Source organism: Xiphias gladius, chromosome 3 (assembly GCF_016859285.1).
Source record: "Xiphias gladius isolate SHS-SW01 ecotype Sanya breed wild chromosome 3, ASM1685928v1, whole genome shotgun sequence".
Classification (NCBI taxonomy): domain Eukaryota; kingdom Metazoa; phylum Chordata; class Actinopteri; order Istiophoriformes; family Xiphiidae; genus Xiphias; species Xiphias gladius.
Window position 1 is genome coordinate 24,014,333 of NC_053402.1, and position 16,691 is coordinate 24,031,023.

Below are 16,691 nucleotides of genomic sequence, written 5' to 3' on the forward strand. Positions count from 1 at the left end.
CGGACTGAAAGAGACACAAACAGGGTTGTGTTATTTGCGTCTGTCTGTGGAAATTTTCCATCTGTGATCGTTTTGCGTCTCTGTGGTTGTTTTATATCTTTTTGTAGTTGTTTTGTGTGTCGTTCTTGCGCTTTTTCATTTTTGTAGCCAGTTTGTGTGTCTTATGGTCAATTAGTGTCTTTTCTTAGTCACCGTCTCTTTGCGGTACTTTGGTGTCTCTTTTTGGTTGTATGCGTCTCTGTTTTTGTTTTGTATTTCTTTGTAGTTGTTTTGTGTGTCTTCGTGATGGTTTTGCAGCTATTCGTTGTCACGTTGGAAGTTAAAAGCAGCTGTCAAACCCCTCATATCAGACCTCGCCATCTAATTATGTGCTCACACGTTCTGATGTTTCCGACAGCACCAGAACGCAGCACCGGCCTCTGGTAATCCATTAAAACGTCTAGACTGTCCAGATTTATGCGCATACGCCTCTTACACTGATATCTCTCCTCTGATTGGACAACAATCCTGATCCCGCCTATCCAAATTTGACGGACAGACAAATTGACTAATGGCAACGGGTAACGAGGCTGTCATCTAACTCATGATTGGTGATTTGGTCTGGACAATATGAATGGCAACATGTATTGTTCGACGTCTTCCCGAGACAGTGGCAACTTTGTGGATTCTAACTCCGGGCAAGTCCTTCAATAGTTTTCTTTCACCGTTACGACCGTAAGTTTAACCGACAAACTTTGTCGGCAGTAATACCAGCGCATGGAGAGGATTTAGAGAAAGAAAAAAGTGGTTAACATTGCGTCGAACGAAGCTAATTGCTGAACGTAAGTCATAGCTGTAATGTGTTTATCTGGGCTGGGATTTAAATGGTTAACGCTAAACTCCGTTAGCTGAACTAGCTAACTTAGTTGACTTTACAAGCTAATGACATTCTTCTGACTTTGTTATACTGTGTTGTTAGAGTTTTGTAGTTAATAGTTTCAGCTAATCCTCTCCAATGTTTATAAAAGCAGGTGTTTCTAATGAGAAACTGCATGAGGGTATAAGTTACCCGTTATCTCTTGCCTATGTTCCCGTTTTTTTTATTTTCGCCTGCTGTGGCAAGACTCCATATAAATATTAAAACTAATTTACTTCAGATGTGGCTTGGGTTGCATTTCATTAAATATGACCAAGTTTAAAGATGTTTTACGAATCTTTAGAGTCAATTCATCAATTCGGCATACGTTTTATATTCAAAGAAACATTATTTACTGTAGGCTGAAACTTATTCTTCTGATTTTCCCGTTATCTTTCCTAACTAAGCACACTGTTACACGGTGGTGTCGACGAGGACCAAAATCTAGAAAATGAGATTACATCTGAAACATAGAGCTACTTGATGGTTCACTCGTTTGCCAAATTAACGTGAAAATTATGATTTTTCCATTAACCGGTGTAACGTGGACAATAAATAGTCCGATTTCTAAACGCAATTTCTTCCGACTGGAACTTGTCTAAATGCTTTGTTTTAATAGAACCCCAGACCAGCTTTGGTGAGCGTCAGGAGAGTCGGCTCTCCACCCGGGCTGGAGATGGGGGATCCAGAACCTCCAGAGTTTGGGTCCCTGGAGGAGGAGCTGGAGTACTGGAAGGAACAGGCTGCCAGGCACAAACAGAGGTGTCCCCCCCGTTTATGTTGTTTTTAACAGAAAAGAATATGTTTGCACTAATTCTTCATGCGGTTCCCCCGCACGTCAAAAGTGCTTAACTGTTGTAATTGTGTATGCGTAATAAAGTTGGGACATATATTTACACTGTATCATGATATTAGAATCCTGTGGTTTTTTTGGTTAATTTTCCTGCAGTGTTGTCTTTTCTTGAAGAATGATACCACTAGTTTTGCATTTTTACATGACCATATAGACCATATCTTAATATGTGTGTTCCTTACCTTGAATCAACCTCAATCAAAAAAAAATTTTAATACCCTCCACGAATAAATTCCAGAGCCCCTAAAGTACTGAAAGATGATATATATATTTTTTAACTTGTTATATAAATTACATAAGTTATATAATATTTTTTTGAACAAGTTAACATCTTGTGCCAACAAGATAATAACTACCACGCACAATATTTAATCTTTCAACTTCTCGGGCTCTGTACTAAAACTTCAAAATAATCAATAACTTTTCATCATCTCCAGTTCAGTTTGTAGAAATGTGAGTCTGTAGACACTCCTGCAAGAAAAACTACGAAGAACCTCTAGGTGTTTTCCTATTAAACACATTTCTGTGATGTTTAGACTTTTGTGTTTAATTCATAATGGCCAGAGCTTCTTGTGCTTTGGTGGGAAAATGGTCAAGTTATGTTATTTGTCCAAACAGGTCTAGTTCAGAATAATTCTGGCAAATCTTTCTCTTAGATATTGTCTTGTTCTGATTGTTAAAAGTAAGTGAGAGCTGTGTTCTTTTAAAACCAGACAATTCAAATTAATTAGGCAAACTGAATCACTGTTAAAAATAACGTAATATATGACATTTATTCTCCGTGTTTGTGTGTGTTCAGTGCGGAGGAAGCTCAAGAGGAGCTTCAGGAGTTTCAGCAGATGAGCCGGGACTACGAGGTGGAGCTGGAGACGGAGCTCAAACAGTGTGAGGCGCGAAACCGTGAGCTTCTTGCTGCCAACAACCGCCTTCGCATGGAACTGGAAAACTACAAGGTACAGAGGACATTATCAGTACCTTTCATATACTATCAAAAATGCCAGTATCGCACATCCCAGCTTTTCAGACTACCATCAAGTCACTGAAAACCAAGACACTAGCACTGGAGGTTGTTCAGAAATAGTTTATAGAGAAAGTTCTCAAAGATCAAACTCTGAGATAGATAAATAAATGAGAAACTTCAACTGTGGATGGTTGAATAGTTAGGAAATACAGCAATTCTGTCGCAGTGCACTGCGATAGCTGTGCTAGTCTTGTCATATGTCGTCCTAACCCTCCCTGAAGCTTTTGAGAATCATCTGTAATACAATTAATTGTATGCATCTCAACATGCATTTATAGCCTTTACTGAAGCATAAAACTGCTGCATCAGGATTGTCCAGGGTTGCAAAGTTATTTTAAAAAAATTCAACCAACTGAACGTCCATTAAAGTTGATTTGACTGGGGATTTCCATATTTATCAGCTGATAGTAGTTGCGTTTTATGGCTCCTGTTTGCCTGTGGTGAATAGGCTTCACTGGCGCCCTTCTCTTAAGACATACACACAGGCACATACTTTCACAGAGGGTTGATTCAGAGTGGAAAAAGGCAGCTGATGCCTCCTGCTTAATCTGTGTCTGGAGGGGATGGCAGTACTTCCCTTAAGACCCATTCCATTAATGTCATAGTTTAGTCGCCCCATTTTTTTCTCTTAAAAAAATGTTTATCCAACTTCTTTGAACATAGTAGGCATGTTAAATGGCATTCTGAGGGACAATGGCTCAATTAAAAATAAAAAAAGCTTTAAAAATATCCAATGGAAATAAAGTTTGTAAGAACTGGTTGCTACATACTTCAGTCCTAAAGCCTTGATTTTGCTCCGTTCAGTGTCCTCAGTGCAAGGCTGTGAGGATTATTATTATTGCTTGAGCTGCACTTTGACTCAATATTCAGCTGAGATTAAGTCATGGTTCAGGAGAATTAAGACTCTTTTATTTGTGGCAGAATGATGGTCAGAGGTAAAGTTTGAATGCCATCTGCAGAGGCCTCCACCATGCATGTCTTGCACTATGAGCAGTTCCCTGGTCCGAATCCCCTCATGGCTGGTGTCAAGAGATCTGTTATAAACTGTAGGGAGCTTGTTTTAATATTACTATAACAATGTGCAACAGCTAACATCAATCCTCATTTATAAAGCAACTCAAACATCAGCTAACCACAGTCAACAGTTTGCCTATTACAGTGTGAAGAAACCATGGGCTCCAAGATATTTAATTTAACATGATGAATCTAATTAAAGACAGTTTAGTTAGTATTGGTATGAATACCTATAAAGAAATTATAGAAGCACTGAAACTGTCCCAAAAACCTTAATACTTATTACAAGGCTGCAGTCATAGTATTTGCCTCACACTGAAAATGTATGATGCACGCATGATGTACCAGTGTAGCTGATATGTGGTATGGAAAAAGATTGAAAGTGGTTAAAGGGAAATAAAAATCAGAGTTCCTCCTCAGGTTGGTAACTAAAAAAAATGAATAAACAGGCATCCAACAGGAATTGGAAGGCTCCATCACAAAATAATTATAATTACAGCTCCAGCAACAACAACAACAACAACAATAATGACATACAACTGGTAATGACACTCGCTTGCCAGTTTATTAGGTACACCTAGCTAAAACATCTTAAAGAAAAACAATGTATCCTTCATAAAGGTAGGATTTAATTCAAGACAGTTGTGTTAGACTGCATTTTTTTATGGCAAGGCGTAACTGGCAAATGAGTGTACACTAATAATAAGAATAATATTTATTTTATTGGTGTAGAGGAGCACTTTATCCAAAGAGGCAGCAATGTAAACACAGCCCGACACTTGAGATCTAACAGCCTCAGCGATTCGATGACAAAAAGGTTTATGAAAGCTAAAATAATAGATTTAGATTTAGATGTTTACTCATTGGCTTTGGTGTCAGGTTTAGGGTCTATTTTAGTCGTGTTGTCAAAATGGGGGAAACAAATAGTTGTATTGTTTATATTCGGTTCAGATCCATGTAAAAAGTGAATAAGAAACTCACAGCTGGAGTTGACAAAGGCTAGTACTCACCGTCAGAGCAGTAAAAGGGCTTTATCTTAGACAGCATGTATGTCCAGTATGCAGAGACTTCATGGAATTTAGTTAAAACGTGCCGAAGCTTGACACAGTGTCATGTGGTATGATACCTGTTCCTGTGGGCCTCACAATGCCTCCCTTTAAGCTCAGTACCAAGAATATTTACCATTATAAGACAAATAAGTACAAATATCTGGCACTCAACATGTCATTTTGTTAAAAGAAAGCCAGTAACAAACTGGTAGCAGTTACATAGGTTCTGCTTATTCCAATTTCTTCTGTTGTTGTTTAGTTTTCTGTGGAAGCGCACACAACTGCACATTCCTGTGCACCAGAGGATTTTGTTTCTAGGAAGGAGCTACCACACATGAAGTTTTTAGAGTAGCTAATGTAACAGCTTTCATCAGCTGACTATTCTTTTAATTATCATGTTTTGTGATGTTTGGATTAACTAAATGTTTGGGACATTTTAGACTATTTAGGAATTATGCCCTGAAGTTGAAATTTATCCTCTTGAATTTTTGTGGGAGTTTCAGCTTAGTAGCTCATCATTAGTCAGTGACTGTCTCCCTCCTCTGCTGTTCTACAGACTTCGTATTTTGTTCTTTCTTTTTTTTCATATTTTGTCTTCTCCTGACACAATGGTCGGCCTCCTGCCAGGAGAAGTATGAGACGCAGCACTCTGAGGCCTGCCGGCAGATCTCCAGCCTGGAGGGAGACCTGGCTGAGACCACGGCCATCAGAGACCATCTTCACAAATACATCAGAGAGCTAGAGCAGGCCAATGATGACCTGGAGAGAGCCAAGAGGTCAGGACACGCACAGAGTTGAAGTTAAAGAAGTGGAAGGGAAAATTCTGTGATTGTACAAGTTTGCTTCAGAAATTAATTTGCTGATGTATTGAACAAAAACCATATGGCTTTCACGATCTGATTGAACAATATTTCGTCATGATTGTAAAACTAAAGAGAAGTAAAAGAAAAGCATATGAGGCATGGTCTTTAACAAGTCTCACTGTGCTCTTCCCTTGCTGTGAAAATTACTGTTTTATTAATTTTTTAACTTTGAAGGACATTCACCCTATCTGCTTCACCACCAGGTGCCTTTTCACAGTATAAGTTGTACAGTACAAATAGCAAAACTAGCAAGACTGCAGAAAAATAAAATTCGTGCTCTATGAGGTAATTATACAACAAAGTGTTTATTAATAAGAGATCAACATGGATTAGAATTCAGACGAGGTAAATAAAGGTTTTTGCATCCTATCAAGACAACAGTTCTGAAGGTAACTGTGAGGGCCAGATCAACTAAGGCGTTTTGTGACACGTTTGATATAGATTTGAGGCATTCTGCTGCTGTACCCCACCCCTCAATCTCTTTCCACCGTGTGCAGAGGCTTGTGTTTATTTTGAACATCTTATTACATCTATTATTCCTTCTCCATGAGGTTTGCTTGTCTCCAATTGCAGTAATAGTAAACTACTCCTATGCAACATTTTATCAGCTGAACTGCAGTTGAGGTAAATGTTATGATGTCAAGATCACTAAGTGTCATCTATTTTCTACACTTGGCAAGCTGAGAAATCCAACCACTGAAGTGCTCCTATGTGCTGTCCTTCACTTGCAGTGTGTGTGTGGAAATTCAGGCATTAAACACATGCAGATTGCAGCTCTCGGCGCCGGCCTCAGATCTTTACGTATGAAAATGTCTGCCTAACGCTCAGAATCATTTCACCTCGTCCACTGACGTTTCCCTTTGGTTGTCTTGCACGCTGTGTGTTTCAGGGCGACCATCATGTCACTGGAGGACTTTGAGCAGAGGATGAACCAGGTCATAGAGAGAAATGCATTTCTTGAGAGCGAACTGGATGAGAAGGAGAATCTCTTAGAGTCTGTCCAGAGACTGAAGGACGAAGCCAGAGGTGGAGCTCTGTGTGATCTGTTGTTAGTTAAAGCTAATGGACAGATGTGAATTTTATGTTTAAGTTAGAATAAATATGATACTGACGTTGGTGAAATAATTATACAGTCATTAAAAGGACACAAAAGGACACATGCAATGCATATGCTGACAAGTTTATGTCAGCATATGCTGACAGCTGATTTCATAAAGGCGTGTTACGTTGTTTTAAAAGTCTCTGCTGCACGACTGTAACTCTCCTCTATAATTTCTGTGTGTGTGCGTGTGTGTGTGCGCGTGTGCGTGCGCACGTGTGAGATAGACCTGAGGCAGGAACTGGCAGTGAAGCAGAAACAGCAGGTACAGGACAGGAAGCCGTCCCTCAGCAGTGTTGTCAAAGAGCCTTCATCCTCCTCTTCCTCCTCCTCTCCGCTGCCCACACCCACCCCCACTCTCTCTCTCCCCCTCAAAGGACAGAGGACAAAAGCACATCTTCATCCTCTAACTCCCCCCCCCCCCCCCACCACACCACAGACGTCCAGAGCCCCAGCGGAGTCCGCCAGCCACACGCCGCCGTCCGTCAGCAGAGGTTAGTCAGTCAGCTGGTCGTGACTGGACCAGTTTGTGTTGTGTGTGTTTTTAGTTGACCACTTGTGACACTTGTTGTCAGAGCCCAATTCTCAAATCTTCTCTGGGCTATAGACTGTACTGACTGGTGGGGGTCACCAGCCCCTAGGGTGCAGGGAAACCATAGCCTCTGAATTGGCCAATAAAGCTGAGTTATGACATAATAATAACTTTTTTACAACTATAACATTTATAACTTTGAACTTGTTGCTGTATGCGTTGCATTTTTCCTCATTACTCCCTTTTGTGCCCCAACAACAATATACACTTTTTAATTAAAATATAGATCATCTAACGTTGAGGTAACCACTCCGTTATCACCACCTTTTAGCATTTAGCAGTACATGAAATCTGTGTGAAGCCTCTGAGTATTGCTGAGAGGTCTTTATCCCTTCATTGTCAATATAAAAACACTATAAAATCACTTCAGGTCTACTAATACAAACATTGACCTCACATCTCTGATATTTATTTTTCGGCTTCTCATTCTTTATGCAGTTCAGGTTTAAAGGATCTTGCAAGTTGAAAGAACATACTTCTGGGAACTCTCAGTGATGCTTTTTTTTTTTTTCTTTTTTTAAACTTATCATTACCAAAAAGTCAGCAGGAATATGTTTCCCCTGATCAAAAGCGCCGATTTAAAAAAAAAAAAAAAAAAAAAAAAAAAAAAGTCAGAGAGCTGCTGATTGTGTTGCAGAGGAGCCAGAATCTCTCGAACTGTGATATGAACAAACAAACAGTAAAACTGTGCTGCAGTTAGTATATTTATGATCCAGTTTTTTAAATCCAGACCTCCGAACAGTTAATTTTTTCCAGAAGATGTGATCATATGAATAAATGATTTAATATTAATAGAAAATATGAATGCATATCATGAACTAGGAATATCGTACTGAAATACTTAAGTACCGTGGGACTGTCAACTAAAACTAATCTACTAATCAATTACTTGATTGACAGAAAATGAATCGCCGGTAAATCTGATAATAGATTAATTGTATAGGTCATTTATCAAGCAAAAAATTGGTTTCAACTTCTAAACTGTGGGATATTTACTGATATTTACTCATTTTTATTTATTTTTTTTCCTGTTTTATATCATTGTAAACTGAATGTCTCTGGATTCATCAGTTGGCTTGTTTCTGCAGGCGAAAGCCTTTCAGGGACTCCTCTCACCACCTCGGCGAGAATCTCGGCTCTGAACATCGTTGGAGAGCTGCTGAGGAAAGTCGGGGTAAGAGCCGCTCTTGTGATTTTTGACCCAGTACATGGACCAAAGAGAAGTCCATGTGTATTGATTGTGATGAATCAGCCGGTTCAGCCTCTGTGTGTGTGTGTGTGTGTGTGTGTGTGTGTGTGTGTGTGTGTGTTTTTTTTAAAATTAAATGGTGACTTCTCATCATGAGACGCTGCAGGGTGCTTCTGGTTTTACTCACTGGGGTTTTTTTTAAATAGCACACAAACAGCTTCTTCCCCAGAGCTCAAGAGTTAACTGATTTTTAGAACCAACATAATGTACAAACAAGCACAAAAGGCACAGTTAGTAATAATAGCGAGGTTTACATTTCCTTGGTTTTTTCACAGTATGGACAACTCAAACAAAGACTCAGTCTCTCCCCAGGCTCTCGGGCTTGGAAACATTCACCGTAAATGATTGAAGGGGTTAAAACATCTGCACTTCATGCACTTTTGCACTTTTGGGCACAAAGCACTGTAATACCCATTTGAAACAACATACACATAATAAACTTGTCCAAATATTCACAAAAACAAGAAAAACAAGCAAAAAAGTCCCAAAAATACAGAAACGATTGAACATTGGACATGGACATGTGAAAATGAAAACGTTTAATATAAATTGCAATAACATAGCAAAAAATAGCATGCAATACAAAAAAGATGTTAAACGTAACACTGAAACAAGCGACAGGATTGGAAAAAAAAAGCTTCTTATAATATTCAATACAACCCTTTGGGTCTCAGCCTTTTCTGCTTTTCAGCCACGCTGGTGACGTGACTCCAGGGATGTCGATGGGTCACTTGATTTATCCACCAATTCAGTCTAGACAACTATTGCCATGAAATTCTGGACAGACATTCATGTTCCCCAGAGAATAAAGCCCGTTGACTCAAGTGATCCCCTGACTTTTTCTCTAGTGACACCATCAAGTTTTCTAGTGAATTGTGTCTACAAGCAGTGGATGGATCACCATGAGATTTTACACAGACATTCGTGGTCCTTTTTAGAGGATGAATCTTGCGGACTTAGGTGATCCCATGACTTTTCCTCTAACGCCACCATGAGCTTGACATTTGTAGTTCTCAGTGAAATGTCTCAATAACTATTTGATGGATTACAGTGTAATTTGGACATCCATGGTGTTGGTGAACTTTGTTCATACATATGAACTCTGTAACACTGCCATGCACTTGTCTTAACAATTTCACAACATAATAAATCCCTTTTATTATATTTACTTCCCCACAGCTGCTAAAGATCTCAACCTCGAGTTTCATCCATTTAACAGTTAGTTTATTTTTTCCCCTATAAATAAGCATTACAGTCTCACAGAACTGCTAGTGTGGCTCTTAGTCTTGTTGAAGTTTGGTTTGGCTCATCCATTTCCCATTTATGTGCTAATCCAGATTAGATTACTCTGGATGCCTCACCACAACAGATGCATCAGTTTCTCACCATCAAACATTAAACACAGTGATGCTATTGTTAGTGTTGTTGCTGTGGTCGAACACCATCTGAAGCGGAATATTTACACAAGAATTTGAACCTTCTTTTTTTTTTTTTTTCCCCCCTCATTTCTCATAGAACCTAGAGTCCAAGCTGGCATCGTGTCGGGAATACGTCCACGAGCAGGCAGCTAATCGCAGAGGTCACGCAGGTGGACAGGGGGCGCCGGCGGGCCAGAACAACTCCTCAGAGACCCATCCTACCAACGGGCTCTACAACAAGGGGTGAGGTGCTCTGTCCTGCACGGTGCAGCAGGTTGACAGCTTGCAGCTACTCATGTTCACAGTAGTAAAGTAGTAGAAATGTTACATAACCTGAAGTTTATAAAAAGGAGAAAAATATGAGGGGGGGGTCCAGATAGACTGAAGTGAGAGGGAATTTGACAAAAAGAAAGATGTTAATTTTGCCCACAAAAACCACTGTAGAAGCTGTCAAATGATCACTCGTATAAATTATATAAATATCAGTATCTTCTAAAAGCACCAGTAGTCACCATCCAAATATTGTCACGTCAATGACTGGTCAATGTTTTCTCGTTATTTAAAAGTGGTAATACTTTAAAATATGTTCGAGTCCTGTGAGTAAACGAGGAGCGACGGAGTACGGAAGAAGCTCTCTGAATGTGTCTGTTGTGTTCTAACAGGCTGGTGAAGAGGTTAGACTTCGGAGCGGGACCCAAGCTGCTGCTGTGAATACGAAAACATGCTCCACCTCGACTCTTAATCCTCTGAGCTGCTTTGCCCTTCCTATCCGTCCAGCCTGGATCTCTCAAACATTTAACGGTACTGTGTGTTGCACATCATACAGGTGGTTTCACACCATCTGCCTCTTCAGGACACGGACGACTCTAATAGGAAGCTTCGGTGATGAAACGGATGGATATGTCACCGTGGATGCTCTGGGGTGTCTGTTACCAGCCCAAATCTTTTCAGCACTCGCACTTAGCTTGAACTAACTTACTGGACTCATGCTGCATGTCACCACCTCACCTCCTTGGGTTGGATCCGCCAAGTATTTTGCGCTTTTTTTTTTTTTTTTTTGAGTCCCTCTACAGGTGTGTTCAGACTGAATGCAAAGTGAACCTAACATTACATACAGTAAATAAAAAGACACTATCAGATGTGGGTTCGCTCTAGGTAGTGAGAATTGAGACCAAGATATGTCCAATAAAATTGAAAATGTTTCATTATCGGAAAGCTGCACTACACAGTATTTCCCACAGTGTACTGTAGTGGAGGATGAATTTCCAGAAGGAAACATCTCATGTATGTACAGGAACAGCAGGAGCTTTCACACTCGTCATTTAAAGTGTCTTGTATCCGAACAAAATCTTGATGAGATTTAATACTCTTACGTTTACACTTAGCCACGTATAGGCGTCTCTGTCAGCCAGGTCTCAAATCTGAAGATCATCCGTCTTGGTTTTTCCTGTCTACACGCAAATGAAGGTCTGCTTTGCCCCAGTCCAGAAAGTGGCAGTGATGCAGCTGAAGCTGTTTAGTAACTCTCAAAAACACCAGAAGAATAATACTTTCACTGAACTTCAGCAGTTGTTTTTTTAAATTTTTTTTTTTTTTAAACAACAATTAAGTTATCGATAACGGCTAGCAAGCTTAAAAAAAAAATGTATCGTCTTCACAGGCTCCTGAGGTGGTTTTACCATTCGGGTTTCAGTCTGTCCGCTTCTTGGATGTATTTACACTTTGCTTTTTTTGATACCACAATCTGATCTGTCCAAGACACATGAAGCGACTAAAAGCCCCTTTACACTGTGCGATTGTGGGCCGTCTGAGGCGTAAGTCACGATTCGGAGGTTTGGCGACCAAAGACAGAAAAATTCAGACACTGTCAGAAATTAAATTCTCACAGTTGGACTGCTGCTGGGCATTCACTGCACAATGTGACATGCCTCAATTGATACTGTAAAGTCTGACGCAGAGACCAGGATTTTAATAGACCAGTCCCACTCAGGTCGTCGATATCGCACAATCTGAAGGCGCCCTAACTGTAAATAGTCAGTTTGGAGGAAAACGAGAGAGACAACTGGAGTTCATGTATGTTCGTCTGAGCCACAGCTCAGACCAGTGTCAGACAGGAAGTTCGCTCCTGTTGTCCAGTTACAACAAGTGTCTGTGCTTTCACATTTGTTGATTTTTGTTAAACACAGTCTGCTAAAAAAAAAAAAAAAAAGAAAAGTCAGTGGCCAAACTTGCACAATTAAAGCAAAGCGAAAATTAGCTTATTGTTTAGTCTGAACACACCTTAAGGGCGTTTGAGTACTTAATACTGGAAGGGCACTTTTATCTACATGTGAGGAGAAGGTTTTTGAGAATGTTTTAAATACTACTTTTAAACTTTTAAGGGCTTGTTGTTTGTCCTCATAATACCACACTGCCAACAGATGGCCAATATGCCTCCGCAGTCGCATTTGTTGAAGAATGGGTCGGCAAAAAAGTGAGATCTGTTTCTGGTAAACTCCAGCGACTAAGTGCCACTAATCACAGAGAGAATGAAAAAGAGAATCAAAGTCCCTTATTAAAGAAATGTTGTAGTCCACAAAGATTTTAAATCAAATGTTTTTTTTTGTTTTTTTTTTTTTTACAGATAAATTAGTTTCCTGGTCATAGACTGCAGAAGAACACAGACTTTGAATTTGTGTTGTCACCCATAAATTTCTGAAGAGGGAGATTTGAAGTGTGGAATTTAGATTTACTACTTGCTGCCGTCTTGGCAGTTACTGAGGGAAGATGCTCTAAGGGAAATAGACTGGGTTGCGCTAGCCTGGGAAAAAAGAAAGTAGCAAACACCACGGCTGAATGTGCCAGGCTGAGACCTCTGTAAAACAAGCAAACATGCTTTCAAACATGCCGTACATCTCTGTAAGCCTTAATGTTTTATTAGTGTTTAATAGTGTTGTTTTTTTTATCACTATGGTAGATGTTGGGGAAAAGTTAATGTTGTTATTTAGAGCATAATGTTGTCTGGAAAATTTTTACTTTGCATTTCAAGAGAGAAATGTTTGAAGGATCTTGCTTGATACCTTGTGGTCGTCAGTGGTACTGCATCTTAAAGCTGCCTTAATGAATATCTTTTTATTGCAATGAATCAAAAATGAAAAGGACTCACTCGTAGTGATGAAGAGATTATCAGCATTAGGGGTGGACGGTTTAAATGGTATAGAAAGTACACCGGTATGAATTTGCCCTGCAGTCTGGGTTTTGACTATACTGTTCTGACCAGCCCTCGCATATCTAAAGTGGCCATGATGTAACTACACCAGTGGGGGGCAGCAGTGCACTCAAATCGTGCCTTGTCTGCTGGAAAGAAGAAGAAGGAAGCCCCTTTTATACAGCCTGTTCAAGGCGGGAATATTGCGACGTTATTCCGCCTCGTCGCTCTGTATAACATGTACGAGCACGGAGTTCGGGGAAGGGGGCACTGTTCCACCTTTTGTGCCGGAAGCGGAGGTGGTCACAGAGACAAATCGATGCCTGTGTTAAAGGGCTGGCCAGCATGGCGGGACAGACGCAGACGCTTTTGTATTACACATCACGCCTCTGATTCCATGCAGTCTTAAATTACGCATGGGGGCAGCGTTATACCGGCTTTGTTGGGTTCCGTGTAAACGCTCAAAGCCGGCATAATGAGGGGTCGGCGATTGTAGCGGGATCTCTGTTTTAAAGGGGCTGAAGATTCGCAGCAAGCTTCGAATCGTCTGGGAAATGTGAGAGCTTTGTTTGGAAACGAAGAAATGGCTGAAAGCGCCGGACACAACGAAGTAAAGTGAAAAAGACCGATGCCATTATAGAGACAGGGTTCGCGTTTAAAAGGTCAGACAACGAGCAGAAAATGATAATCTGCAAATCCTGTCCGACGACAGTGGTCGCCATGGTTTTAAGAAAAACAAACATACCGTGATATATACCGTTACCATCCATGCTGCAATTTATACCGTGATTTAAATATTAGGCCACACCGCCCGGCCCTAATCACCATCCTCATCTCTGCGGCGCTACAGCGCTTTTTAGCCTTGTTAAGCTTCTAGTCTTGGTCGTACGACTCATTCCGTGTATGGTTCATTCTTAAGAGTTCTGGTACTCTGGCGGTGTTTCAAGAAAATTAATTTGGACTGTGAATAGGTATTTTATTATTTTTCTGTTGAAAATGAGGGATTGCTTTCTCTCCTTGTAGGCCGAGCTCAGTGCCAGAGAGAGAGAGCGGTTTTATCTCGCTGAACTCCATGCGAATCTGTAAATGTGCCTGATGGAAGCAGAATTTCAACTGGAAATACAGGAAGCTAGAATCTGCCGCCTTTGTGGCTTGGTCCCAGTTTGCGGTGTAGATGTCGTTCGGGAATTTCCAAAGTGTTCTTTGGCCCCATTCCTGATCACACTCCGTTAATATTGAGTCCAATCCGATACTTACATTTACCTAAATGACACCTCTCTCTCTCACAAACAAACAAACAAACAAACGGGTTCAAAACAGTTAAGTTGAAAACCATATTTTATTATTCTGATAGGAGCATAAGTTTAACTGGGAGAGTGTGACTCCTGAAACTGACCTGACACGATCAGATGTTTTACTACATAAGACTCATAATGTGGGTAATACACAGAAGAGTAGAGTAGAGAAAGCACTGGCATTTGATCAGGTTTATACGAGCCTGTATGGATCCCTTTAAAATATTCCCGGATCGGTCTCCGGGACATCCCTTGGCCGTTACTGGCCAGACTGCGGTGAAATCCTTTGTGCATGTTCACGGTCCCCTGAGGATTTTGGAGCCTCTAACCTTTGCTTTAGAGCCAGATTCAGACCCAACCCCCTTTACACTAGAAAAATCACAACCTAATACGCAGTTTGCCCTGAAATTTCATTCATGTCCTCTAGAGGAGGAGGCTTCAGCACCATCCTCTGGGTGTTCGAGGCTCAAATACTGATAAGGCTGTAAGAATAGAAAATCATCAGTATGTCGAATGTGCTCGCACCTGTTTGCAAGTTTTTAATGCCTGTTCGCTGCCTAAAGCCATTTGTGTGTTCAGTCCATCCAGTACTTTTAAATTATGGCGTGAAATGAACATTGTAGAATTAAGGCGCTGCCAGTGGAGCCTTGTACTTTGTTTTATTTCGTGATTGCACCGTCGGTGTAGCAGACGAGTAGAGGAGGCACCTTTTAGACTGAGGAGACACTCTTCGAAATAAGTGAATCCCTCCGCGGAGCTCTGCTTCTGTCTTTCCAGGAGTGAAACTGGAAAACTCCCTCTGTTAACGAGGAGATATAAAAACTTCAGTGAAGGCTACTTGTGTTTTATGTTAAAAAAGAGAAAAGTATGTAATAGATTGACTTGTTAGCGTTTAAAAACTGTAACTCTACTGCAGGGTTACTAACGTAGGTTGAACATATGTAGGTTGTGGTTCAGTTGCTTGAGTCCGTAGACGGGATCGACTCACGAGTAGCTGCTCAGGGCGAGTGTGAATTAACAGCAGCAGCAGCCGACTGGACCTTTCCAGTAAAGGTCAGTGTGTGAAAACCGAGGTGGAAAATGAGGCTTGTTGGGGTTTGGGTTTTTTTTGTTTTTTGTTTTTTTGTGCCTTCTGTGACTCTATAAAAGTACTTACATGCTCATATATGAAGTGCTAAGACCTGTTCTGTTCTTTGTTGTTTCTATCTTCAGTGCTGCTTATGATGCGTCTCCAAAAAGCAATAAAACTTGAAACGTCAACAACAACAATAAAAAATAAAAATAAAAAAAAATAAAAAAAAAAAATTAAAGTCACTTATTTTACTTATTTTAGAAAATGGAAGAACTGAGACAACAGGCGTGTAAGAGTTTAGTAACAGTTTTAATCGCACTTAGCTGGTTCACAAAAAGCAGAAAGTCCTGCATCACAGCAGCCATGGTACAAATCACCGTAATTATAATTATATGTTGTGTATCTGTGAGGTTTAATCACACTGCCTAATCTCACGAATGGATATACAACAGTTGGTTTACAAATATAGTTTTACATTCAGCTTCTCTCTAGATATTCTTAAAACCCTCTGAGGAAGTGCGTAAAGAATAAAGTCAGCCACGGGTCGAGCCTCATGTGTTGCCGTTACATTTGAGACATAGAACGAAGCATCAGATTTTCCAAAAAATACATACCTTGTCCTTTTGTTGTGTTTTTTTGTGTTTTTGTTTTTTTTCCTTTAAACCCAGAAGGTCATTTAAAGACGCTTCCTGCCGTTCATGAACCCTTAAAGTCTCTTCACACAATCTAGATGAGAAAATAAATGTTTTAAAGCTGCAACCCCTGTTTTCTAATCCCAACAAAGGTGGTGAATGTCCATGCCCAATTTGTCCAACCTGAATCGAAATTTCAGACTGTATTTTCAGTTATACGGGTATATTTTGATGTCTCTAATATTTTATATTTTCATACAATACAGTGTGTATATTTTTCTTGTGTAGTCCCTAAGAAGGGAGCAGATATGGCATCTCAGGCTACCTGGATAGGAAACTGTTTAAAAATATTTGTTATCGTGCAATAGCCAGAATTATTTTATTTCTTTTTTTTTTTTCATCCCGATTGTTAAAATGATCTATGAGCATTCTGGAAAAAAAGTGATATCAAA

General features: G+C 40.1%; 1 protein-coding gene across 1 annotated transcript; it reads left to right on the top strand.

The window, feature by feature from the left end:
• The first annotated feature begins 365 nt into the window (after positions 1–365).
• On the top strand, positions 366–15,792 carry LOC120784969 (nuclear distribution protein nudE homolog 1-like). The gene is given in 11 exon segments (XM_040119159.1): positions 366–821; positions 1,515–1,657; positions 2,548–2,701; positions 5,460–5,608; positions 6,585–6,721; positions 7,022–7,152; positions 7,155–7,210; positions 7,212–7,288; positions 8,475–8,560; positions 10,151–10,296; positions 10,716–15,792. Coding segments are annotated over 10 exon segments (1,071 nt in total). The 5' UTR covers positions 366–821; positions 1,515–1,571; the 3' UTR covers positions 10,765–15,792.
• The last annotated feature ends 899 nt before the right edge of the window (positions 15,793–16,691 follow it).